This window comes from Kogia breviceps, chromosome 7, assembly GCF_026419965.1.
Source record: "Kogia breviceps isolate mKogBre1 chromosome 7, mKogBre1 haplotype 1, whole genome shotgun sequence".
In the NCBI taxonomy this organism is placed as follows: domain Eukaryota; kingdom Metazoa; phylum Chordata; class Mammalia; order Artiodactyla; family Physeteridae; genus Kogia; species Kogia breviceps.
In genome coordinates, this window is record NC_081316.1 from 112,763,242 (window position 1) to 112,789,909 (window position 26,668).

At 53.5% G+C, this 26,668-nt stretch overlaps 2 protein-coding genes and 1 long non-coding RNA gene across 17 annotated transcripts in view; 1 reads left to right on the top strand and 2 right to left on the bottom strand.

Moving 5' to 3' along the window:
* Positions 1-13,662, top strand: part of PKNOX2 (PBX/knotted 1 homeobox 2) — a 262,542-nt gene extending 248,880 nt beyond the window's left edge. For 10 of the 13 annotated variants that reach the window (XM_059070703.2, XM_067039241.1, XM_067039249.1 and 7 more), the window contains 3 exons: positions 9,368-9,444; positions 10,589-10,767; positions 11,807-13,662. In XM_059070703.2, coding sequence (XP_058926686.1) covers positions 9,368-9,444; positions 10,589-10,767; positions 11,807-12,033 — 483 coding nt within the window. In that variant the 3' untranslated portion in view covers positions 12,034-13,662. The remainder of the gene's footprint in view (positions 1-9,367; positions 9,445-10,588; positions 10,768-11,806) is intronic. The other 3 variants (XR_010841494.1, XR_010841492.1, XR_010841493.1) reach the window with 1 other exon arrangement.
* LOC136794533 (uncharacterized) lies at positions 13,408-20,583 on the bottom strand. Its single transcript, XR_010841495.1, has 4 exons — positions 20,271-20,583; positions 14,894-14,959; positions 13,986-14,140; positions 13,408-13,534 (listed from the first exon to the last, which is right to left on the bottom strand). It is a non-coding gene; the product is annotated as an uncharacterized lncRNA (long non-coding RNA).
* A 5,520-nt stretch (positions 20,584-26,103) lies between these two features.
* FEZ1 (fasciculation and elongation protein zeta 1) overlaps positions 26,104-26,668 on the bottom strand; it is a 40,930-nt gene continuing 40,365 nt past the window's right edge. For all 3 annotated transcript variants that reach the window (XM_059070705.2, XM_067039254.1, XM_067039255.1), the window contains exon 10: positions 26,104-26,458. In XM_059070705.2, coding sequence (XP_058926688.1) covers positions 26,442-26,458 — 17 coding nt within the window. In that variant the 3' untranslated portion in view covers positions 26,104-26,441. The remainder of the gene's footprint in view (positions 26,459-26,668) is intronic.

Consider the following 26,668-nt stretch of genomic DNA (forward strand, 5'->3'; position numbering starts at 1 on the left):
TAGAGATCGGTTATTAGAACTTCTATTGTAGAGGCTGGGTTTCCTGTTTTCTTCTTTCCCTCAGGCAGAAGTTCGTATTCTTTGATCCCTTTTGCCCTGTGTCTGAGGCTTCTTGTCGTTTCCACTGTTCTAGCATTTCTATAGCTGCACTAGCAGCTATAGAAATGTATTCAGGTGACAGCGTGCTCCCGAGATGGAGGCTAAACCCTGGAGCCTTTTTGCTGTTAGGCTGCAGTGAGACTGGGATGGTTTCATCCATTAGTTCCTTGCTTCTGGGTCCCTGAAGAATCCAGTGAGATTTTCTTGCCACCGCATTTTGACTGAAAGCAGCTAAACTCCTGCTGGAAGCAATCATTCCATTACAAATCCAGATAGGGTGAGAAACCCTGGCAGAGGGTCCTCTCCATGGAGGAGAGAGGGAGGGGCGCAGCTCAACCCCCGCTTCTGCCCTCATCCCCTCTTGTGCAGATCCCAGCCTCCCCCTGTCCTGCCTGGGTGATTCTGCTTATTTCCGTCAAAAATGTGACTGTTCTCTGTGCTGCTGTTACCCAAGCACAGGAGCAAGTTTACAGAGTATTTTCTGGGGGTGGGGGGAACCTAGAGAAGAAAACCAAGCCCCAGCGGCCCTGCCAGCATCAAAGGAGCCCCGCCTCCCTTAACTACTTCCGTGCCCCCGGTGCGAGCCAAGCATCTTCCTTGCATCATCTCGTTTCACCCGCCCAGCCAGCGGGTGAAATGATCCTCATTTTACCAATAACAAAACTAGGCTCCGTGAAGGTAACGCATTCCCCAAGGTCCCGCAGCATTTGAACCCAGGTCTGTGTGGCTTGAGCCTCTAATGTCTCACCCACTAGGCTGTTACTGCCTCTGCACTGACGCAAGAAACCGCAGCATCTCTCGGCTCCCATGCAAAGTCTAGGTAAAGCAAAGGGGGACCCTGACCCTCAGCTGAGGCCCAGAGCCCCGTCCTGGGACAGCTGCAGGATTTTGATAGCCTGGCCCTAGTTTTAGATACAGGGAGGCTGTCTTACTATCTCATCCCTCCTCTTCCTTCCGTATCCATCACATCCCCAAGCCTGGCACGCATCTAGCCAGGGTCACAGTTGCACTCCGCTTGCGGCCATCTCACCCCTGCCCCACAGAGCTGAGGACCTTTGCTCCAGGGCCCTCGTGGCTATAGTCACAAAAGCTGAGTACACAGAAACACCAGGGGCCTTCTCTGCTTGATTCTTTGGGTATTGAAATATAACTCCCATGCCGTAAAATTCACTCTTTTTAACTGTACAATTCAGAGGTTTCAAGTATATTTACAAAGCTCTGCAATCATCACCACTATCTAATACCAGAATATTTCATCACCCTGGAAAGAAACCCTGTACCCTTAGCCGTCACTCCCCTGCCTCTAGAAGCCAGTGATCCACTTTCTGTCTCAATGGGTTTGCCTATTTTGGATAATTCACATGAATGAAATCATACGATATGGAGTCTTTTGTGACTGACTTCTTTCATTTCGCGTGATGTGCTCAGGGTTCATCCATATTGTACCATATAGCAGTGCTTCATTTCTGTGTATGACTGGACAGTATCCCACTGTGTAGATAGACCACGTTTTGTTTATCCGTTCATCGGTTTATGGACACTTGGGTTGTTTCAACTTTGGGGCCTTGAGTGGCGCTGCTACACACATTCGCGTACCCCCCACGATTCTGAGCCCGTCCTTATCTTTGAGATTCTTTGTCAGCTTTCCAGCTATCCTCACCCACAGGGCTAGAGCCTCACATGCTGGGCTCATCCCTGCTGGAAGAAACAGGGTTGCTGCACACCCGGGTCCAGCGTGTGCCCTGCACACAGGCTCCCGGCCAAGGAAGGCTTGTGGAGGTGAGATCCAGCTGGTCGCCTCTGCACCCGTGGTGTTGCCTTCAGTCACTCGGCAAACACTCTTGCCCCCTTCCCTGTGCTTAGCATTGTATTAAGCTCTGAAGGAAGCGTGCATCTGTCCCTGTCAGAGGCCCATGTACCGGCTTCATCGACAGCTGACTTAGAACAGTGGTGGCTCTTACAGCAGAGAGAGACAGTCTGTGGAAAGGGCATGGTACTCGGAGGCAGGATCTCGATCTGCGTCTCACTGCCCCCTCTACGTAGCCAGCAGACCTGCAGTGAATTGCTTGACCTCATTAAGCCTCAGTTTCCTCTGCTGTAAAATGGGAATCACGATACCCAGCTAGAATAAGATGATGGATGTGAAGGTACTTTGTCCTGATACAGACACAGCTGCTGCTACAAATACCCCCAGTCTCCCTCCAGGAATCCCCACAGTCTGCCCTGCCTTGGAAAACGCTGAGAGAAACCTTGACACTTCTAGGGAATCTGTGGAGAGAAGTAAGAAACCTTGAAAAGCAAGATAATGGCCTAGGGAGACTGAACCATCCTTGTTCCAGAATATCTTGTCTGCTCTTTTTTTCCTTTAACTTCATCACCTTATCTGAAATCTCACTCATCAGAGACCCACTTGAAATTATCCAATCCTTGTCAAAATACCTCCAGCGAGACCCTGAGGCCATCACTCCTTCACAGCTTAGGTATGAATTAGTCCCAAACCTTGCTTTTCTACACCCACTCAGCTAAGATCACTTTCGTGGGAAGACTGCCAGTGCTTATTATCGGTAGAAGATGAAGATTAGAACTTTTTTTTTTTTTTTTTTTTTTTTTTTTTTGCGGTACGCGGGCCTCTCACTGTTGTGGCCTCTCTCGTTGCGGAGCACAGGCTCTGGACGCGCAGGCTCAGTAGCCATGGCTCACGGGCCCAGCCGCTCCGCGGCATGTGGGATCTTCCCAGACCAGGGCACGAACCTGCGTCCCCTGCATCGGCAGGCGGATTCTCAACTGCTGTGCCACCAGGGAAGCCCAAGATTAGAACATTTTTAAGCACAGCATTTTGAGGAGGTGAGCCAGACTGGGGCGCCCGAGGAAAGGTTCCTAGCAATTGTTTTCAACCTCTTCTAGGTCCTTGACCCTTTTGAGAATCTGATGAAAGCTTTACCTCCATCATGAACATAGTTGCAGGGGGTTTGACCGTGAAGCCCTAGAGGCCAGAGGCCTCCAGTTCAGGAAGCTGACTGTAGGATAACATGAAGACCCCAGGGATTTGTGAGAGGGGGTGCTGGGGAGAGTCAACAAGGCACCAAAAAGGGAGAAGCTGACAAAGTCTGTGCTCTCCAGTCTCAGCGTTTACCCAGGTCTAGTTCTGTTACCTGAAAGTAGAGGAAGATCTCTTCTTTGTTCTTCCTGAATCCTGGGGGCTTCTCTCTACCAGAACACAGATCTTTAACTAAACTGTCTGCTAACACCTAAGCTTCGGGTAGGAGTCATGATTTCGGCACCCAAAGGGCTGACAAATTAATCCAGGGAATAAATCATACACATACTGCGAGCAGTCAACCCGTGATGTGCTCAAGTGCTGTTACACAAACACACACGCAAGGGGTTGGGGACTAGGCGACTCAATAGAGGGGAGGGGGCCTCGCCCATCTTGCTGGCCAGACACATCCAGCATAGTGCGTCCAGGACCGAGCATCCGATATCAAAAGGTCCTTCAGCAAGTCGTGTCCAGAGAAGGGCGGCCAGGATGGGGAAATGTCTGTTCAAATGACTCCGAAAGGAAACGTGTCACGTGATGAATGGTTAAAGGCTGGGGATGTTTGGTCTGTAGGAAAGATTAGTTCCTTCAGGGCAGCCTGGTACAGTAGAAGGAACAAGGCTTTGGAGGCAGACAGACTTGAGATTGAGCCCTGCTCCATTTTTTACTGACTGTATGACCTTGAGCGGGTCAATTAACTTCTCTGATGTCAATTTCCTCTTCATAAAATGGAGGTAATCATACCTTCCTATGGGGAGGAGCAACAATATGTTAAAAAGCACAGTAGCTGACAGAGGTGGAATGGATGTGGTTAAAGATACGGGGGGGGTGGGTCCCAGCTCTGCCATCTACCCCCCATATAACCTGGGGCCAGTGTTTAATGCCTCTGGGCTCAGTTTTCTCATGTGTAGAAGGTACCCCCTCCCCGTCCCCCTTCCCCCACAAATATGCTTGAAACAATCAGTTGTGGGAATAGCATTGTCAATACGTAGGCAGCCTGATACAAGCTAGAATTCCCCCACCTTCTCCTATCCATCTTCACCCCCACAAACACACACAGAGGGACTGGTGACAAGTACCAGTTACCCCCTAGGCTCCTCTGATTCAGCGAAGACATACTGAACGCTCGGCCCGGGCCAGGCATTTTCCTCGGCGCCAGTGAGGTGGGGATGAAAAGACAGGTGTGGACCCTTTTCTCAGACATTGCAGCCTGTCTGGTTGGGGTGAAAAACAACAGATCATCCTTGTAGTGTGTGGAATCCTGGGTAGGGTGAGGGCTCAGAGCTCATGGGGGGGACTTAAGGGGTTGGGAGCAGGTTAGAAGGACCCGTCTTGCTGCCATGAGAAGGATGGATTGAAGAAGCAGCCAGAGGCAGGGAGAGTGGTTTTGTAATTGCAGGAGGGTGAAGAACGGGAAGGCAGCAGACTTTTACAATGAGAAACTATATGGCAATGAACATGAATGTGATTGTTACATAGAACAGCCGTAAGTGGATCTCACAGCATACTGTGGAGTGAAATACTACATGCTATATGATTCCATTTATGTAGAGTCCAAAACCAAGCAAAACTAAACCATAATGGTTAAGGATGTAACATAGATAGTAAAACTATTAGGAAAAGCAAAAAGAGTAATTACCATAAACATCAGGTTATCTTTGGGGAGGATATCTTTGGAAGTAAGTGATTGGGAGGGGGCAGAAAAGGGGCTGCTGGGGTGCTGGTAGAATTCTATTTTGTGACCTGGTGGCTGGTCACCTGGGTGTTTGTGATACTACACCACGCTATGCATTTCAGTTCTTTGTGCTTTTCTGTGTGTGCACAATTGTAAGTGGGGAGGGGAGTTGAAAAGAGAGAGAAATGGAAGAGTGGGACCTATAAGCCAGGGCAGCTACAGCAGGAAAGGGAGGGTCCTTGGGTGACTTGTGTCAGGGTGGGCCCTGCGTCTTCGATGTGATGAAATGTGGTTGTTTCAGGGCCCCTCACCATCCTGGCTGGCTCCCTCCGGCTGGTCTCTGGCCCTTCTAGAGCAGCGGCCCCGCTGTCAAGCCGTGGCCGCAGCAGATCACGTGTCCACAGTTGGTCAGGAGCGAGAAGGGAAGGAGGGTGTGGCTGAGCTCAGCGCAGGAAAGTGGGAAAGCCAGCTCCAGGCCCCGCTCCAGCGGCGGCTCCAACTCACACCTGCAGGCTGCTGCTTCCCATGCGCTGTGTCCCTCCGGCACGTGGCCGGCCTCCTGCTGGTCTGCCTGGGCTAGGAGGTGGGTGCACCATCTTGGGTGGGCTTTGAGTGAAAGACGTGACCAGGGGCCCATGGACCGGCCTGGCTGAGCTGCTTTCAGACCCGGGACCCTAGGGGGAACCCATAGGTCAAACTGAGAGATGCCTTCAGCTTCAATTTAGCCCGGAAGAGACTTACTTGAGTTACAGGGCCAAAAGGGAGGTGTCAGGGAAAGAGTTTGGTTAGACGTCAGAGGAGCTTCCTGATGCCAACTGTGGTGTTGTGAAACGCCTACTCAGTATAAATCCTGCAATTCCCTTCCCCAGAGACTAAATATTCAACGATACCGTGTCTGGGAGGCTTCACCATGTGGTGCAAAGTGAGTCAGTGCAGCACACGTGCTTTGCCTGCATCATTCATTCAATCATCCCCGAAGTCCAAGGAGTAATCACCATCTTCTTATTTCTGTGTTAAGCCCAGGAAACTGAGGATGGCATACATCAAACAGTAAATTGCCAAGGTCACACGGCTGGTTAAGTGGTGGGTGCAGGACTTGACCTCTGCAAAGGCCATGCTGTTAACCACCAGGCAGCACTGCCCAGTCACCTGAGGCTCCCTGCTGGCCCCGAAAAGGAGCTGCAATTTTCTGGTCCATTCTCTTTCTCTTCTAGAGGGCTGCTGTCTGTGCCCTTCCCTCCCGACTCCAGAGGAGTTCCTGCAAATAGTGATCAGGGAGCAGCTGCCACAGCCTGATGGCTCACCGCCACCTCGCTGGATTCCTCTCCCCGTCCCTGGCCTCGAGCCGTTCCGATTGTGCTAAAAGTAGCCCTGACCAAATCGTGGGCTGTCCAGGGGCCAGGCCTATTTTGACTCTGTCCTCAGGAATCATCTGGTGTGAGGCGTAGACAAGCTAGAGGCATGGACAAGCTGGACTGCTCCCATGAGCACTCAGACGTGGTGCCAGGAATGTTCTGGTGACACACCTGTCCCCAAGGCCATGCCAGAGGCTGCCACTCACCCCGTGGCCTCCACCGCATGCCTCACGAGACACCGGTCCCCGAAGCAATGGGGGGTGGGACCTGCCCCCCAGGAGGATAAGGGCTTTACATCCCTACCATGAGGGAACAACCAGCCAGTTTCAGGGACCCTGCCTCTCCTCCCTCTCCATTAACTGGGAGCACATTAATCTGTGGATTGATGACATCCACTCAGAATGGCGGCCCGCACCAGAAGCCTCCTTAGAGACAGCACACATTATCTGGGTGAGACTGAAGCGTTTCCTTCTCTGGAGGTTTTTAATGGTGGACGAGATTTGCATCTGACTGACTTGACTGTAAGTCCCAGTGCAAAGCCCCTGTCTGGAAGGCCCAGGTCCTCTTTTACTGGGATGGCTTGGCCATTCTTCGAAATCCAGTTGAAGTCCCTCCTCCCTAGGGAAGGCTCCCCTGGCTTCTCTTACCACCCGACGGGTACTTTTTTTTTTTTTTCTTGCTCCAGCATCTGAGCTCTTTACTAAAACAGTTGACAGACTGCAGTGCTGAAGACACACTACTTTTTAATAGAGGCTTTTTCCTTTTCCTGTAGCCTTTCCCTCTAAGCTGTGAGCTCTCTGGCCGGGTATCGTTCACTTGCGGGCACCTCCGAGGTAGCAGCTTCCCAGCATTTGTGGTTGATGAACCAGAACAGTCGGCAAGGCTCAGGGAGCAAGTCCGCCTTCTTCCCGTGCTGGTTCACTCATCTGTTTCATACACGGACGCTGAATATCCCCTCTGCCTGTTACTGGTCTGGACACTGGAGGCTCAATGTCTAATAAGACTGGGTCCCTGCCTGAGAGCAGCTCCCAGGATAGGGGGAGATAGCGATCATCATACAGTGGGCTAAAGGCAATTATTCAAGTGCAGCAGTGACTAACTTTGCCCCGGGGAGCTGACGGGAAAGGCCTCACAGAGGACTTGACCGGTGAAAGGTCTTTGCAGAAGCTCAGAAACACGCACAGTGGAGAAGTGGGAGAAAGAGCATTCCAGCAGAGGGGACAGCACGTGCAAAGGCATGAAGGTAGGAAGGGCCGAGTGGGGCCCGGGAAGGCCAAAAGGTTACTATATTTTTGCTGTGTTCTCAGTCCGGTTGCCACGGATGACAGGGAGGCTGCTCGTCAGGGCCGCTGAGCTTGGACCCCCACGGGGCAGGGGAGGAGGGCTCGGGAGGAGGGCTCGGCCACCACCCCTCCCCGGAGGGTGTCAGAGGCATGGAGCCCCTGGGAGGCTACAGTCTCCTCCCTCGGCTCCTTCCCTGTTAGATGAAATTGGCTCCTATGACACCGGCGTGCTTTCCTACTTGTTAGAATCTTAATATTATACGGGTCACGAGTCCCGGCTGCCCTGGCGCTGCGGTCAGGGTCAGAGGTGTGAATTAAAACAACACACGACCCTGACTGCTTTAGTCAAGGGACACTGAGGACACCGAAGAGGTTCCTTTCCCCTGTCAGTGATAATGAGAATTCTATGGGGGTTGCTGATCTTCAAGCTCATCCCTTAGAGAGCTTTAAGCACCTTGCCAACATTGTCCAATAGTATGAAGAGCGATCTCTTATTGAGCACTTTACAAGTATAATTTCTTTTAATCATTAGATGGCTTTATGATGGGGGGCGTTAAGTGATGTACCTGAGATCTCACAGCTCTTCATGATAGAGCCAGAATCTGAGTCCCGGTCTTCAGGACTTTGGAAAGCCCAAGCACCACTATCTCGTACCACCTCAGTAAGAGGATGGTTCTGACCTGAGGACAGCTTGGCCTTCTACCCTGAGAGCTCCCGAACCTCCCCTAGCTGCCAGGGCAAGGCTCTGACCCACTCACGCTCATCACACCTATATTGCAAGCCTGCTGGGTGCCAGGTGTTATGCAGAAGCCTGGGAAAGACACACGGACACATAGACCCAGACGTCATGGGGCTCACCACCCAGTGGGCTCCAGAAGGTCCCCTAACCCTCTGCCACCCCAAACTTTCCCAGTCTTTAATGTGACCTATTCAGCCTCCCCAGCGCTTTGGCCAACACCCACTCCTCCTAAGCTCCTCCGGTGCTTGTTACCCAAACCCCAGCACCTTGTTTTCTGCTTTCTTTCGCTCGGCAGCCATTTGTACTTCAGGTACATGTGGCGGGGGCTGGGGATACATTAATAAGAGCTGCCCTCTGCCCTCGTGAAGCACGATCCGAGAGAGAGACAGACGTGTAGTCAGTGCAGGACTGAAGGCCCTGCGCCACGTCCTCACTCACCCCCACGAAGACACTGACTCCGTCTCACAGAGCAGCAGCATGAAGCGATGCGGGGAGCACGGACTAACGTGGGAACCGAGTTCCGAGCTGATGCCGCCGTCTGGGGGACAGTGGAGACAGTCCTTCCGTTTCTTCACCTAACCTGCCTCTTACCAAGTTTTACCGATACGCTTTATTAAGTCAAATTAAGTGCGTGAAAGCATTTCATAGGCTACAAAGTATTACACAAGCTGTGGTTATCATTATATTTATCTTCCGTCTCCTAGGACGCCTGCGTGAATCTGCACACGTAGTAGATAGTCAGTAAATGTCAGTTAGTTTAAATTAAATGGATTCGTTCTCCCGTTTACCACCTTCTCAGAGCCCTATGGGCTTTTGAGGCCACTGTCGATCCTAATATTGATAATGCCTGACCTGCCTGTTTGGGGGTGGGCCAAGGGAGAATGTGACACTGCTTTGGAAGCGATCGGCATTGAACTGTACCCACCCTTGGGAAACCGCCTGGTCCTGCACCATGGAGGGCTGGGCTGAGGGCAGGTGGCCCTCCTCAGGCACGGAGCAGCCTCCCTCCAAGCCCTCGGCCATTCTCTCTGGGGAACAACGTTACACTTTCCCCTCTTGGGGCTTCCAAACCACTGGGGCTACCTGGCCTGCGATGCTGCCTGTGTCATGGGCATGGTCTCTAGTGGGACCAGGCCACGACGCGCCCACCCCTCACTAGCCCTTCACCTCTCATTTCAGCACCCCTACCCCACGGAGGATGAGAAGAGGCAGATCGCAGCCCAGACAAGCCTCACCCTCCTGCAAGTGAATAACTGGTGAGTTAGTATCGCCTGCCCAGAGGCTCTCGGATCCAGGGGCCACTTGCTGGGCAGGGGAATGCATAGCAGGGGAAAGAGGCTAGAGTGCCCAGCCTGGCCTCAGCCTCGACCCGGCGACCACGCCAGCCATCGACTGTGGGCCGGAAGCAGATATCCGGAATCACCACCTAGCAACACCTATAGCTTCTCAGCGCCCTCTCCTGGGAAACTGTGTCAGGAACATCACTGGGAACTTCTTGCCTTCTTGCAGAAAACCCAGCCCCGGGCTTCCCTGGTGGCGCAGTGGTTGAGAGTCCGCCTGCCGATGCAGGGGACGCGGGTTCGTGCCCCGGTCCGGGAGGATCCCACGTGCCGCGGAGCGGCTGGGCCCGTGAGCCATGGCCACGGAGCCTGCGCGTCCGGAGCCTGTGCTCCGCAACGGGAGAGGCCCCAACAGTGGGAGGCCCACGTACCATAAAAAAAAAAAAAAAAAAAAAAAAAAGAAAACCCAGCCCCACCTGCACTACAGACACCCAGGGGTGCCTGCACCCCACGACCCGAGGCCACAGGGGGTCATCTGGTCTACTCACCACCCATGTAAAAAGAGCTCGAGCTGAAACACTCTGCAGGGCTGGGAGCAGGAAGGATAGGGGGGAGTTGGCAGTTCTCACCCCACAGGGCTCCCGTGCTCCCCTCCTCTGTGGCCGGCTGGGGTGTCCTAGAAATCTCCGAGGGCAAGTTCTGGCTGGATGGGAGCGGACCCTTGGCCCTCTGGAGAGAGGTCAGGTCAGAGGTTAGTGCCTTTGACTGGGGGGCGCCTCCTTCCTCTGTTCAGTCCTGACCGCTCTGGAGCAGAGATTCCTGACCCTTCTCACGCACTGGTCCCACGCCGGTTTGTGGTCACCAAGCCCCCTGGTGACGTCACGAGCTCCTCGGTGCCCAGGGCTCATCACAGCTGCGCTTCCACACCCTAGACCAGACCCCAGTCTGTTCCGTACGAGGACCAGCTTCTGAGTGTCTGGAAGCGGCTTGGCGCTCTCTGCACACACACGCACACGTGTGCCTACACGCGCACACGTGTGCACACACAGACGCGTACCTGCGCACACCTGCTCCCGCCCCCTGGTGGTGGCTTACCCCTCTCCGTCTTACCCCTGGGCAGGTTCATCAACGCCCGGAGACGCATCCTGCAGCCCATGCTTGACGCCAGCAACCCCGACCCTGCCCCCAAAGCCAAGAAGATCAAGTCACAGCACCGGCCCACCCAAAGATTCTGGCCCAACTCCATTGCTGCAGGGGTGCTGCAGCAGCAGGGCGGTGCCCCGGGGACGAACCCCGATGGTAAGAGCTGGGGCTGAGGGCACTGTAGACGGGGGCGGGGGGCTGGTTGGGAGGGGCTCCTGGAGCTCCGACGGGCACAGCTGTGCACAGAGTCAGGGGCTGCACGTCTACGCGCTTGAGTGGCCGTGTCAGCTCTGTCACAATCGGTATCCCTACCCGATCCCCATCAAACGATGCGCCTCAGCCTGAAAGAAGGGGATTTCTTTTTGTCTGCGTGTGTTTTAACAAGCCAAAAGCAATCTCACAAAGACGAGTGGGAGTCGGCTGGTGGTCATCTGAGTCGGTGGCTCCTCAGCAGGTGCCCCCCTCCTCGGTCCCACTCCCACCTGAAGTTCCTCAGCACCAGTCAGCGTCTGCGCAGTTCCCCCAGAGCCAGGGCCGTCTATAAATACCGAAGCAGGCAGCTGGCTTGTGAGCGGAGGCCAGGAAGAGCTTTGTTTTCCCAGCTCCTCCATCACACCCTCCGTATACACTTTTCTTCTCATTGCCGGTCGCCTGGTGCACCGTGAATAATTCAATGAGCCACGAGCCAGACAACATTTTATAGCTCAGCGTGTGAAGCTAGCTCTGTGTGGGAAGTGGAGTGGAGGTGTACGCGTGTGCAGGCGTACCTTCGTGTACGCGTGCAGTTCTAGGACTGGGTACCAGTTCTGTGGGGTGGGCAATAGTCTTTTGAGGTAGAGTAGAAATCAACAGATTTTGAGCTTGACCAGCCGGGGAGAGAATCCCAGCTATATCATGCCTGACTCTGTCATTCTGAGCTAATGACTCAACTGTCTGAGACTGTTTCCTCCTCTTTAGGATGGGCGTGTTCATACCTACTTACGGAATTCTTCGAAAGGCAGCCGCGTTTGACATACTTACACAGAACCTGCTCGGGAAGTGGTACCCGGGAGTGCTGCTGCCTGGGATGGAGCCGGGAGCGGCTGACGGGGGGACAGACGGGAGACTTCACGGCAGGGGACTGTCCAGTGTAGGAGCTCACCACTGAATCCACGGGCTTTCCTGGGCCTGACCCTTGCCTTCCTCTCTCACGTAGGTTCCATCAGCCTGGGCAACCTGCAGTCCCTGTCCTCAGACAATGCCACCATGGCCATGCAGCAGGCTCTGATGGCCGCACACGATGACTCATTGGATGGGACAGAAGAGGAGGATGAGGATGAGATGGAAGAGGAAGAGGAAGAGGAGCTGGAGGACGAGGCCGACGAGCTGCAGACAACGAATGTCAGCGACCTGGGCTTGGAACACAGTGACTCCCTGGAGTAACCGGGCAGCCCAGATGGCACTGATCACCGAGCAGGAGAGGAGTGTCGTCAGGAGGGCTTCGGCGTGGCGGGGGAAGGAGACACGGGCAGGCGGCACCGAGGAAGTTGGACCCTGGCTTCCCAAAATCAGTAGCTGGAGGAAATGCAGAGGAAACACCTGTTCCTTCCCAACCACCAAGCTTCAACCAGTACCCTGGCCCCACCTCCCTAGAGCTGCAGAGGACTCCGTTTGGCGGGGCCAGTCGAGCAGCCTGGACAGAAAGGCAGGAGTGAGATCTGGACTCACCAAATCCCTGAGGACAGACGGCACCCACGCCCCCAAACCCCCGCCACTGAAGGACTTGAGTTGTTTACAGGCCCTGCGCCGTGAGGTGGATCCGTGCTGTTCACAGAGTGAGCCTTTGCCAGGGAACAGAGTTAGGAGGAAAGGGAGAGACAAAGGGGGTCTGGGTTCCGCCTCCAGAGTTTGTCAGCTCCTCTGAGACACATTCAAGGGCAGGAGGGAGCCTCAACGTAGAATCCATGGCTGGAGGAGGGAAACGGCCTGAGGCATCGCATCCAGCAGCCCAGAGTGGGACCTGGACTCCTAGAGCTCCTCGCAGCCTTCCGAGGCCCTGCCCCTGGGCACAGGCGACCGAGCACTCGGGAGAGAGGGACGGGAGCCACCAGAGCTGCCTTCTCTCTCTCCCGGAAATCAGTGGTAAGCTGGTGGGCTCACTTATAGGAGGCTAGGCGGAGTCCCTTCACCCGGGTTGGCTCCAGGAGCCAAGGAGATGGCGGAACCTGGGCTAGGAGCCGCATCAAGGTGACTCTGGGGACCACAGCTATCCCCAGTGGTCACAGAACTCGGCTCCTGTAACAACAGGACAGTGGTGTCTTATCCCAGCTGCTCCAGCCCTCGGATGGAGCTCCCCGGGTGTCCCACCCCCTCCAGGGGCCATCAGAGAGGGTGGAGCCACGTTAGCTTGGAACCTGTCCACCCTTCTGTCCCTCACTGCTGTCCCCCTGCTCCCAGGCCGGCTCCACCAGCCTTCCTCCTCTCGTCTTCACTCTATCCTTCAGAGGAGGCAGAAGAAACGTTGGAAAGAAGCATCCAGCCCGGTGGGAAGCCAGGGGTTGGAGAAGGTGCTACAGCCCTCTTCCCGTCAATATCCAGTGTGGAGGAGGTGCCCGTCCCCCCCGCCTCACCGTTCTACACGCCGTCACTTACACAGCACTGGAGGAACTGGGGCGCCACCAGGAGGAGGAGTCTTCCCACCATCCGCCCAACACACACCCTCCCGCCCCAACACCCAGTCCCCCGGGGTCGGCACCCCATCCTCCCATCCCCTCCCCTCCCACCCCTATGGCTGTGAATGACGGGACTGATCACACGTGTGTTTTCCATTGAATTGAATTTTATGGACTTGCAGCTTCATTGGTCAGTTGTGCGTTGGACATCTCCGTCAGGGGCAGGATGTGAGCGGCTGCCTGGCTCAACTCACGGGCCCCCGCGGGACCCCCTAAGGAGGAGCAAAAGGATGGTGGCTTTCCTGAGGTCTCCCTGAAATGAATGTATCTCTTCCCCCAAAAGAGCTGACATTTCATGTTTTAATAGGGATTTTTGAGAAGCAAATAACCTTATTTATAATCTGGGTGATCCAATCATTTTTTTACTCCCTTTTGATGCCATAGGTAGAGGAGAGTCTAGCTTTTTTGGCGTGAGACTTTTGCAACGTGAAGTGGGATAAAATACATTTCCTGTTCTGGTTCATTTTTCTTGTTCACACGCACACCCTTCCACTTATCACTTTGGACGGGCATCCCACCCCAGCACAGGCACACCTGCACACACGTGCCCACACATCCTCCTCCCAGCCCCCTCCACCTGCCTAATGTTACGCAACCTCTTCTGATGTATCCACCAAACCAGTTCTGAATGTGGCCGAGTCTTCAGTAAACCTTATTACCTACCATAATTCTGGTGCGCGATTCTCTTTTTCTGTGGTTGCGGGTTGGGGGACCCTGGACCAGAGAAAACGTGGAGGCCTCAGCATACTCCTTGTTGACCTGAATACCCACGAAAGGACCAAGGAAGAAGGCTTTCTGGGTGTCCTCAGTTTACCTGTCTGGGGAGGAAGACGGCCAAGTTCAGTACACTCAGCGCAGACGTGTCTGCCGCTCCAAGACAAAGAGATGAAGGAGGGAAGACGGGAGGGCGCTCTGCACTGCCCTCTCCTGGCAGGCTGCCCCCATAGCAGGGGAGCTCTTCCACCACACTCTACCCTCAAAGCCCCTTGGCTTTTCCGACCTCCATCCAAGCTGGGGCCACCACTGCCCCTCCCCCAGGCCTCACATGCCCTATCCCTCAGGTGAAAGGTCCCGAGAATCAGGAAGGAGAGGCAGTCTTGACTGCCACATTGAATCCAGGAGCTGTGTCCAGAGGGTAGCCTGCCCTTTCAACCCCATAATTCAGCACTCTATTCCCTAAGGCGGGAAGAAATTTAGAGGCAGCTATCTCCCCAACTAAGTGAGAGGCAGTCTTTTGTGTTACTTTCAACCTAGAGTTTCCCTTATCTGGGCCCTGTACTGGGGTATCGGTTTCGGAGCAGGATGGGGAGTTCCTTGTTCCCGTCCAAAAAGGCTGCAGAGTTTACACTTACCCGTGGACACCCTCTGGCCAGGCTGAAGATGGGAAAGGGAGCGATTCCACAGGCAAAACGGGCCTCCACGCAGCATGGATAGCGGTCCCCTGGGTCACCGCCCTCCCAGAGCCCAACCCCTAGTCACACCTGGAGATTCTGCAAACACAGCAGAGGCGCCCCCTCTGGGCAGTGAAAAAAGTCTCAGGAGCCACAGGACGATGATACCTAGAACCTCACCTTCCAGAGCCAGGAAGACAGCTTTCAAAGCAGTGATTTCCAAGGAACACAGTCTTGAAAGATATGCTATCAAAAAAAAAAAAAAAAAAAAAAAAAAATTCCACAGCCCAATTAGTCTAGGAAGAACTGCATATTATATTTTGTTACAGGAGTTTCATAATGTGCATTAGTACATTAAAGCCTCTGAGAAGTCCTGCAGGAAAGAAACCTGTCTCTGTTTAACATGTTCCCCAAATGTATTTATCTTTTTTTTCTTTTTTTTTTTTTTTTTGTGGTACGCGGGCCTCTCACTGTTGTGGCCTCTCCCGTTGCGGAGCACAGGCTCCGGACGCGCAGGCTCAGCGGCCACGGCTCACGGGCCCAGCCGCTCCGCGGCACGTGGGATCTTCCCGGACCGGGGCACGAACCCGCGTCCCCTGCATCGGCAGGCGGACTCTCAACCACTGCGCCACAGGGAAGCCCCTATCTTTTTTTTCAAGTAATGTCTATTCAATTATACTAGTTACACACAAAACACATTTTAGGAAACACTACTCTCAGAAATTACAGTGGGCTACCCCAGCCTCTCCCACCCCTTCCTAAGTTCTTCTCTCAAGTTCTACCATCTTTTCCACAATGCTCCTAACTAAAAAGTGGTTTCCTAAATCATATGAGATGTGGGTGGTTGTGTTTTGAGAAGGCAGCAACCTCTGTCTGTGCACGACCCCATTCCTATCCAACCCACGGAGAAGATGTGCCACAATCCATGGGGAAGTAAGAGACATGGGACAAATGCGGGGTTGGGGGTGGGGAAGAGTTCCTTTACCCCCAAAATGGAGCTGTGGTATCAGGGCCCTGGGAAATGTTCAGACTAACTTTTAGCCCCAGCCCTGAGCCCATCAGGGATGAACTGATTAGAGATTCCTGTTCAGGGAAGTTCACGACCAGAGCTCAACTTCCTCGACCATGGGACCTCTCTGCTGCCTTGGATGTGACCAGACGAGGCCAGTGACTGTCACACTGCAGCCGGCCACGGACTTGTTCATTCATGTGTTAATTGAGCGCAGACTCTGTCCCAGGCAGGTCTAGATACTGAGGCTATAACTGTGATCAACAAAGACATAGTTCTTGCCTTCAGGGAATTCAAACTCTAGGGGAAGATTGAGATTGAGGTGAGCTCCTAACATCCCCATAATGGAGGAGTTATGATCGCATCCTAGGACAATGACCTTAAACTTGGTCATTCAGAGTTGTAAACAGGAGGCACTCAGGTCAAATTCAGCTCACGGTCATGTTTTGTTTGGACCACATATTGTTTTGTAAAATTTGGGGCCCAACATTTAAGTTAGAAGGTTGCACATAGAAATTCAGATTCCTGGTTTCTCTTCAAAACTCGGGCAATCGGGCAACTCGAGACCTATACTCCCACCTGGCTACAGCTGAATGTAGTTGAGTCACTGCGGCCCCCGGTGATGTGGCCTCCGGGTTGTCGTGACAATGGCAACTCATGTGATCCCCCAACCAGAAGGCTGAGAGGGTCAGTTATTATTGGGCTGCCGCTCCTTGCTTGGCCCATTGACTAATTACGCTTCCTCCTCCCTTTTATTCTTTTCCTTGGTTTTTTTTTTTTTTGGTTTTGTTTTGTTTTGCGGTACGCGGGCCTTTCACTGCTGTGGCCTCTCCCTTTGCGGAGCACAGGCTCCGGACGCGCAGGCTCAGCGGCCACGGCTCACGGGCCCAGCCGCTCCGCGGCACGTGGGATCTTCCCGGACCGGGGCACGAACCCGCGTCCCCTGCATCGGCAGGCGGACTCTCAACCACCGCGCCACCAGGGAAGCCCTTGAGTGGTTTTTTTAAAAAGGAAAATATATCTCTATACCCATTGCTCCATCAAGAGTGATGGTGGCACATCACTGGTGGTGCATGGTTAAGAATCCACCTGCCGGGCTTCCCTGGTGGCACAGTGGTTGAGAATCCGCCTGCCGATGCAGGAGACACGGGTTCGTGCCCTGGTCCGGGAAGATCCCACGTGCCGCGGAGCAACTAAGCCCGTGAGCCATGGCCGCTAGGCCTGCGCGTCCGGAGCCTGTGCTCCGCAACGGGAGAGGCCACAACAGTGGGCCCGCATACCGCAAAAAAAAAAAAAAAAAAAAAAAAAAAAAGAATCCACCTGCCAATGCAGGGGACACGGATTCGAGCCCTGGTCCGGGAAGATTCCCACATGCCGCGGAGCAACTAAGCCTGTGAGCCACAACTACTGAGCCTGCGCTCTAGAGCCCGCGAGCCACAACTACTGAAGCCTGCATGCCTAGAGCCCGTGCTCCACAAGAGAAGCCACCGCAATGAGAAGCCCGTGCACCGCAACGAGGAGTAGCCCCCGCTCACCGCAGCTAGAGAAAGCCCGCACGCAGCAACGAAGACCCAATGCAGCCAAAAATAAATAAATAAATAAAAGTAAATTTATAAAAATAAAACAATGTTTCCTCTAAAAAAGGGGGGGGGGAGACTTCCCTGGTGGCTCAGTGGTTAAGAATCTGCCTGCCAATGCAGGGGACACGGGTTCGAGCCCTGGTCCGGGAAGATCCCACATGCCACAGAGCAACTAAGTCCGTGCGCCACAACTACTGAGCCTGTGCCCTAGAGCCTCTGAGCCACAACTACTGAGCCTGTGCGCTTAGAGTCTGTGCTCTGCAACAAGAGAAGCCACTGCATTAAGCCCATGCACCTCATCGAAGAGTAGCTCTGCACCCCGCTCACCACAACAAGAGAAAGCCCACGCACAGCAACGAAGACCCAGCACAGCCAAAAATAAATAAATAGATAAATAAATGAATAAAATTTTTTTAAAAAAATAAAAAAGGGGGGGCGCTCTGCCTTTGAAAAAGGGCTCTGCCTTTGAAAAAAATTGGGGAGAATATATTTGTGGAAGTGAAGAATCCCCCACCTTTAATTGCAGAGGTACCTGCGTCTGACATCCAGATACCTTCACTCATATGTTGCCTGCCTACCTGGCCTTCAGAGGCGATCATGAGCCTTGGGGCATAAAAACCAGCAGGTTGCTTGTTATATATGATTAGGTCCCAAGACTAGATTTTTCCCAGATTCTGATCAAGATGCTAAAGACTTTGAGAAACATCACTCTCGGAAAATAGTTTTCAGTTGCCTTTCAGAAGTTCCTTGTTTTATAGCTACTCCCTTTAACTTCCTTTTGCTAAATACACTACAACTCCCTGAGCCAGTTAATCATTCAGTGAGTATCCACAGGTGCCTACTATGCGCCTGGCATCGTATGGGGGACAGAGGATAATTTAACTTTGCAGAGCATCCCAGGCCAAAGGTCACGGAGGACTGGCAGAAAGAAAGCCAACAGCATCATACTCCGTGCATTGCTTTCTTCCTTTCTTTCTCTTTGGCTGTGCTGGGTCTTCGTTGCTGTGCGTGGGCTTTCTCTAGTTGTGGTGAGTGGGGCTTACTCTTCATTGTGGTGCACAGGCTTCTCATTGCGGTGACTTCTCTTGTTGCAGAGCACGGGCTCTAGGCACGCAGGCTCAGTAGTTGTGGCTCACGGGCTCCAGAGCGCAGGCTCAGCAGCTGTAGTTGTGGCTCACGGGCTTAGTTGCTCCGCAGCATGTGGGATCTTCCCAGACCAGGGCTCAAACCCGTGTCCCCTGCATTGGCAGGCGGATTCTTAACCACTGTGCCACCAGGGAAGTCCTCCATGCATTTCTAAGGTAGCATCTTATTTCCATCCCACATACCAGGAAGCTTTTATGATACCACTTTCAAGTGTACCCTATACTTTAATATTTCTCAGCCTCTCTCTGGGCCAATCTCATTTAGCCCCTTTGCAAATTAAACGCATTGCATTAAACCAAAACCATTTAGGACAATGCCCTTCAGGTGTGTGCATCTTAGTACATCTTTCATTTTAAGACAAGTGTTTGATTTATTTTTCATCTCATTACGCTCTTTAAAATTATGTGCATCTCATTACATTCAGTGCGCTGAGACGACTTATTTCAGGTGTAGACATTACACCCAGTATTACCAGGCAAGAATTTTTTTTCATTTCATTACAAGCCTGACAATTTATGTACATCTCATTACAATCAGCCATTTAAGACAATTCCCTTCAGTTGTGTATATCTCATTATACCTTTTCATTTTCAGATTTTTTTCATCTTATTACACCCAAGCATTGTCCAGAGAACTCACTTCAGGTGTGCAGATCTCCCATCCACCTGCTCTTTCGTGAATTTCTGGGTGGTTCCCCCCCCCCCCCACAGTACTGCAACATTTTATGATATCAGACTCATGTAAGGCCAGCTCAGCCCACCTGCGGGCCTCCCCTGACTCCTCTGCAGGGAAAGAAAGAGCACTGGCCTCCCCTGGATTTGACTGAGATTCTGCCAATACTTCCCTCACACACAGGGACCATCTAAATTCACTTCCTCACTTGCACAGCGAGGGGGTGAGAGGGGAGGGTCTTTAAGTTCCCCTTTGGTGGATCTTCTATGAAACTCAGTCCCGCTGACGACAGTGCAGAGGATGCCCAGCTTCTCCTGCAGATGCTGCTACTCCCTGCGGACGGCCCCAGCCCTGCTGGAGAAGCTGGGACCACATCAGTGCCCGGGCCCCAGCAGCCAGCCTGCTCCACACTTCTCGCTGCCCCTTTGCCTGCATGGCCCTGTGTACGCACGTGGGGTCACATTTTGGAAGGAGATGAAAGAACCTAGCTCTCCTGTGACGAAATCCCCCCCCCCCCCACCTCCATGCCCAGGGGCATCTTCGTCTCTCTCCCAACTCCCACCTCAGGAGTTCTCTGCAGGAGGCACCTCAGAATTGCTGAGCAGGCTTTTGGAGGTGCAGGCGCCCAAATTCCACTCTCAATCTGCTAGAGCAGACTCTCCAAGGGTGGGGCTGAGGTCGGTGCATTTTGAATAGCACCCCGGAGATGCTGAACCACTGCTTCACCCAAGCCTGATTGCAGAAAAAGCTCCGTGGTGAGTCGCTCTGAGCCGAAAGGGCCTTGTTGCCCTCCGTACCGCCCGCTCCAGGGGTCTTTGCACACGACAAGGATCCCAGGCTAGAGTGAAAACACTGTTTCTTGGGCTTCCCTGGTGGCGCAGTGGTTGAGAGTCCACCTGCTGATGCCGGGGACACGGGTTCGTGCCCCGGTCCGGGAAGATCCCACATGCCGCGGAGCGGCTGGGCCCGTGAGCCATGGCCGCTGAGCCTGCGCGTCCGGAGCCTCTGCTCCGCAACGGGAGAGGCCACAACAGTAAGAGGCCCGCGTACCGCAAATTAAAAAAAAAAAAAAATTGTTTCTCAGTGTAAACCCAACTTGCCCACTCCCTGTGGGAACCCCATCCACAGCGCATTGTAAATTGTCACCCACCTTTGCCGTCCACTTCCAGCCACGGGAGCCCGGGGCGCCCACGCGTTGCAAAGATTCACCGGATCCCGCCAACCTCCACTCCTCGAGCTGAGAGCTGCCCTCTGGCGGCGGGTGGAGGAAGCAGTGGTGTTCGAAGCTTACTTCCTCTGCGGGATATCTGCAGTGCCTTCCTCCAACCTCTTGAATTTATCCTCATGTCCCCCAGCTGATTGGCTCACGTGCTAATCCTACAGCACGTGAGGCTTCTCTGACTGCGTCTGGAATGGCCTGTGTGCTTCCTCTTCTGTCATTCTACCTGTCTCCTTGCCAGTGAAAATAGAATCTTTTCTCGAAGTGCAAAAATAAATGTGACTTTTCACCGTCGCTCCTCCACCACCCACCTTGAATGAACCTGCTGAGAAATCAGAATATGACCCAGCTCTGCCTCTTGGCTATGTCGCCGTGTGCAGGAGAGCCCAGAGGCCACTGGTCCTAGAATCAGATGGGCCACCACTAAGCAGGATTTAGGGAGCCTAAAGGTGGGGGGGGGTGAGGCTGATTTGAGGGGAACAGGCCACACCCTATCTTGTTTGGGTTTTGTTTTCAGGTGTTCCTGGTGCCTTCTGGATTGAAAAAATGATGAGGCTCAAGAGGCCATAGGGCCCAGTCCTTTCTCTATGTTCCTGGAAGTTTACCAACAACAATAAAAGTCACAATTTATTGAGCACTTAGCATGTATGCTAGATACTGTAAATGATTCAAAAAAACCCTGGGAGAGGGCTTCCCTGGTGGCGCAGTGGTTGAGAGTCCACCTGCCGATGCAGGGGGCGCGGGTTCGTGCCCCGGTCCAGGAAGATCCCACATGCCGCGGAGCGGCTGGGCCCGTGAGCCATGGCCGCTGAGCCTGCGCGTCCGGAGCCTGTGCTCCGCAACGGAGAGGCCACAGCGGTGAGAGGCCTGTGTACTGCAAAAAAAAAAAAAAAAAAAACCCTGGGAGAATTACTGGCATTATTATTAATATTAATATCCCATTTCTAAAATAAGGAAACAGAGAAATTAAATAATTTTCTCAAAAATTATTTAGCAAATAGGTAGTAGAGCTGGGATTTGAACCCAAGCCTCAAGCCTATGCTCCTTCTATGAGGTAATTTGCCTCCTGAGCTTTGGCTTGATCGCGGCTGGCCTTCAAGGTCAATGGAAGAGACTCCCCTCTTCCCTGAAATCCTCGGAGGTGGCTGCATCCCTGCCCCGGCCTTTGCTTTCCTCCTGTAAGTTTCCCAGATGACACAGCCTTCACAGACGTGGGATCCAAACCTTAGCTGCTTCTCCCGAAGCAGAACATCTACCCAGTAGCCCACCAGAAGCAGAACATCTACCCAGTAGCCCACCCACTCCCGCTGGAACCATTTACATTAGGTGGGGGAGGGGCAGGACCTAAGTCCTTGAGAAATTGCTCTGCGTACTTTTCTAGGAGCGGTGCTGCGGCAGGGGGTTGGGGAGATAGTGTTGGGGGAGAGGCAGCTGTTGACTATCAACAGACAGGGGGCAAGAAGGGGGCAACGGCAGGTCCATTGGGCCGTTGCTGATGGCTGCTCAGATGTGTCGTAGAGATGGATGCGAGAGGTCAGGAACTGCTGAGTCCCAGTAATCTGTCAGTGATGACAACAGAGATCCAAGCCTCCCTCACTTCCAGCCTGTGTAGGTGATTCCTTCCCTCCTGTTCAGAAGGCAAGGCCAGGTTCTTGGGTTTTTTAGGCTCGACTGTTGACAGTAAAACCAAGTTGAAAGATGGAAGGACAAAGAGAAGGGAGCTCATCTCTGGGAGAGCGAGCAGAGAATGGGGCCCAGACGAAGTGGGGGAGGCCACTGAGAGCACAGGGCAGGCCCGGGGCCCTGGGCGTTGTCAGATCAGGAACACTTTAATGGGAAAGACAAAATGGCTGTGTTCAAGGAGGAGGAGAGGAGAGAAAAGTGGAAATACACCGGGCTGGAATGGAGACACCTGGCCTTTCATTAACTCACTTCTCTGGTTCTGTGATTCATTTTCCTGTTCTCTGACAGATGGGGAGTGGAAGAGAGAATGAAGAGGGGGACACAGAATAGAGGAAGGGGAGAGAGGGAGGGAGGGAGGGGAAGAGAGACAGAGAGGAACTAGATGTGCGCGTGTCTCTGGGGTTTGTCAGACAAAGCTATTATCAAAATGCCAACCAGCTCCTGCCTGGCCAATTTGCATATTCCATGCTGTGCTCTTTGAAGCAGGATGAATATGCATGAGGGCTTGGGCAGGGGGTCGGGGGGTGGAGCTGCGAGTCTGTGGGCTAAGGTGGCCCATTGTTCTTTTAAAAGAAGGCAGTAAAATGAAGCCAAGCACCTTCCTGGTAAGCAGAGTGGCCTCTGCATCCCCTCTCTCATGAAGGGAGGAGGAGAGCAAAGCTCAGGCTCAGACAGAAATCCTAAGGAGTCTCCTCTCATCCTTCCAAGGAAATAATCAGGCACCATCAAGAACTCACTGAGTGTCTCTTCTCCAAGAGCTGCATCTAATTACTCTCCCCTCCACGCATACTAATCGTGGAGGCTGGCCCGGGTGTCACCTCTCCTGGCTCCCTCCCGATTCACGCTTCTGCTGAAGGAGGGCTGGGCACCTGGGGTGCCCCCTGCTCCTGGCCTTTGGTGAGACCGGAAGCGCTCTCTGTGACGGAGCTGCTGGGGGAGTCCCTAGGACACAGTGATGCTCAAAGCCCACGAAGTGGACTCTTCCCGTCTGTTAGGACTTGGTTCATCATTCAAACTAAAACACCCATTGGATTGCACCTTATGATTTTCCCAATCTCTTCCCTGACCTCTAGCTGAAGATAGTTATCGTCCAGATATTATTCCAGTGAGCATGCAAAAGGTTTATTTCATTCTAAAACTCCAATTTATCCCATAAAACTTAGTATCCCAACGTCCTTCCCTTTGGGTTTTCTTTTTTTTTTTTTTAATTTGTTTATTTATTTATTTGGTTTTGTCTGCACTGGGTCTTTGTTGCGGAGAGCTGGGGCTACACTTTGTGGCAGAGCACGGACTCTAAGCACACAGGCTTCAGTAGTTGTGGCTCACGGGCTCTGTAGTTGTGGCACACGGGCTCAGCTGCTCCGCGGCATGTGGGATCTTCCTGAACCAGGGCTTGAACCCGTGTCCCTTGCGTTGGCAGGTGGATTCTTAACCACTGTGCCACCAGGGAAGTCCCTTTTTTAAAAAAAAAATTATATATTTATTTATTTATTTTCTTTGGGGTTTTCTTTCTGAGATACCACATCTGTCTCCTGTCTTGAAGCAGAGATACAAGGAAAGGGAATGTGGGGACATAGGATAGTCTGTTTCAATTCTACACAACCAAAGGCTGGCATCAGGCCCTACGGTGGCACTTCCTCACCAAGACTGGATCCGATTAAGTTTCGCAAACCCACGTGGACGCCTTTACTTGATGCGGATGCACCTCAGTAAAGGAGCCTGCTGGCCGGACTAAGTCCTACCCGCCCAGGGGGGTGCCCTGCAGGCCTTGGCTCCCCGGTGGCCCTGGCTGAGTGCCTAGCTCAGGTCCCTAGGTCGACCTGAGCTTTGCCATCGGGACTGACTGGAGTTTGAAGTGTCCATCCGCCCCGGGACGACTCTTGCTGGACGTGACAACAGTCCTGAGGAATGAGGAGAAGAGGGGTGGGGGGAGGCAGTGCGGTCACCCGTGAATCACACCATCCTTGCTTTCTGAGGGTTCAGTCTCCAAGAGTCAGGGCTCCGGCTTCTTACTGAAAGCTTAGTAAGGCGTCTCCAAACGTAACACAAACACCAATTGCCTGGAAATCTTGTTAAAACGCGGCTTCCGGGCTTCCCTGGTGGCGCAGTGGTTGGGAGTCCGCCTGCCGATGCAGGGGGCGCGGGTTCGTGCCCCGGTCTGGGGGATCCCACGTGCCGCGGAGCGGCTGGGCCCGTGAGCCATGGCCGCTGAGCCTGCGCGTCCAGAGCCTGTGCTCCGCAACAGGAGAGGCCACAACAGTGAGGCCCGCATACCACACACACACACACAAAAAAAACAAAACGCGGCTTCCAACGGTAGGGGGTGGGGGGTGCTGGGCCTGAGTTTTGCGTTTCTAACAAGTTTCTATGCGTTGTCACTGCTGCTGGTCTGGGCCCCTCACGCTGAGTAGCAAGGACAGAGGAAAGGGCGATGCAAAACCACGAGACATTGATTTACTACCCCCTCAGCTCCTGACGTGGACAACAGGAGAGAAAGAGCAGCCGCTGGTCCCACCCTCCATCCTGCTAGACTCACCTCCTCCTAGAGGGAGCGTCTCCTTGACACCTGAGGTTTATTTTTAACTGCCAGCAGCTTTGATTAGCTTGTCTCTGCTGCTTCAGACACCTGCTGGCAGAATAAATTGGGGGAAAGGAGTGGCTGACCCAGATCTGACAAATCCAAGACAGGAAGGAAGGCTCTTGGGAATTCACTGCTCCCCCCCCCACCCCCCGCCATAGCTAGCAAAGTGTGAATCGTGCTAAGGACATCACCCTGCCAGTGGCCCTTTGCCCCCTTGGCCGTGGCACCAAAGAATGCAGAGCTGCAGGTGCCCCTTTTTGTCAAAGCTCTGGTACTTAGGTCCACATGCTGACCCCTGAGGATTTGCACGGGTACCTTGTGGTGTTTCCACCTTCCTATAGCAGCCGGGGCTCTGCCCACACAGAAGTCCTTCTCTGTGTAGATGCCCGAGTTTGAGCTGCAGGCACTGGGGCAGTTTCCCCCCCTCACCCCCAGGGAAGATGGCTACTGCTCCGCGGCACCACTCCTAGAAAAGCAGAGGCCCAGGAAGTGAGAGGCAGGGCAACAAGGATGCCTTCTCTTGTCACCTGTGTCGATCTGTGGCCTTCTGTGGAGTTGCCAGTGTGGTGAAGCATGGCTTTCTGTGTAGCACACAAACACCAAACTCCTAAGAGGGGGTGGAGATCCAACTGGATAAGAGGCCGAGGTGCCAGTCTGACTCCAGCACTTTGAGCATCTCTGCTTCTTGGTCTCCGCATCCTTCTATCAGGGCAATGCTATTACCTACGTAGGGCTGCTGAGATGTGAGATGATTTGTAGAGGTGATAAAGCTAGTGGCAGGTGCATAGCAAGTACTTGATAAAAGTTTTGTTTTAAGACAGGACTGGGAATCTGCAGAGTTAATATCATTCAAGCCAGAAGATGGAAGCCAAAACAATTCAGGTTGTGGTGAAATCGAGCCCCCTCCGGATACGACGACAGCTTTCACCTGCTGGCCCAAAGAGGCTGGCAACTGCCTGACACCAATGCCGGGGACAGCACATGGGAGTCGAGGGCTGCAGGGAGGGCAAGGAGGGCACGCACGGCCAGAGGATACCAGGGGTCGGTGGGAGCAGTCAGGAAAGCAGCCGGGACCCCCACGCTGGGAGAACCCAGAGGAGCTGATGCCCTCCAGCAGCCAGGCCTCCAGGAGTCAACCCGGCCACCTCAACAGGAGGCACCACAGCTGCCCAGCCGCTCCCCCCACCCCGAGCTTCACTTGCCATGCGCTAACTTCACAATCTCTTCTCTAACCAGTAGCTTCTCCAACTCAGCGTGCGGCTCCCTGTAAAGCTGTCAAGCAGCTAGATCTTAGGCGTCTGCAGACGGCCTCCTCCTTCCATCTGGAGGACTGCAGCCCCGCCACAGGGCATGGCATGCACCACCCCCCTGGCCCAGCCCTAAACACCATGTTGGCTGCCACGGGCCACGAGCGTCATGTCGTTGCAGCTACACATCCTTTCTCTGGGGGTCTGTACCAGAGGGCCGAGGGACACCACATGCCAAAGCACATGAAGAATATTAATTAAATGAAGGTTTATTTCAAAATTAGTCTTAGGGTAGAAGCTGTTTTTGAGGGCTGGAGCCAGACTACACCATGAGTGGCGACAGCGTCTACCTCCCTCCGACACAGGCAGAGAGGAGTGACGTCACCAGCCCTGCCCCCTCGGTCATGCATCCAATGGTTACTAGGACTAGAAGCCAACAGCAAAGGACCCCGCGCATTTGCTCATGTTTAATCCAGGTTAAGCTATACACGTTTAAATACACGGCGGAGGCTACGTGGTGTCATGCAGTCCCTGCGGTGGGATGACTCTTGCTCAGTGACCTCCGCAGCAAGGCTGCTCCCAAGGGCAAGGTTAGGTAGGACAGAGCACTGGAAAGAGAAGAGGAGAGAAGGGATGTCAAAGCAAGTGTGTGGCCAGACCTACCAGCCCGGGGTGTCCGTGGCCGAGAGCGGTCACGCCAGCCTCTCGCCAGCGTCCTGAGCAGAGAACTGCCCCCTTAGAACCAGGGAAGGATGGTGATCACGTGTCTTCCTTCCAGAAGGAGGAAGAGCCAGGGATAGGCGGTTGTTAGGTGTAAT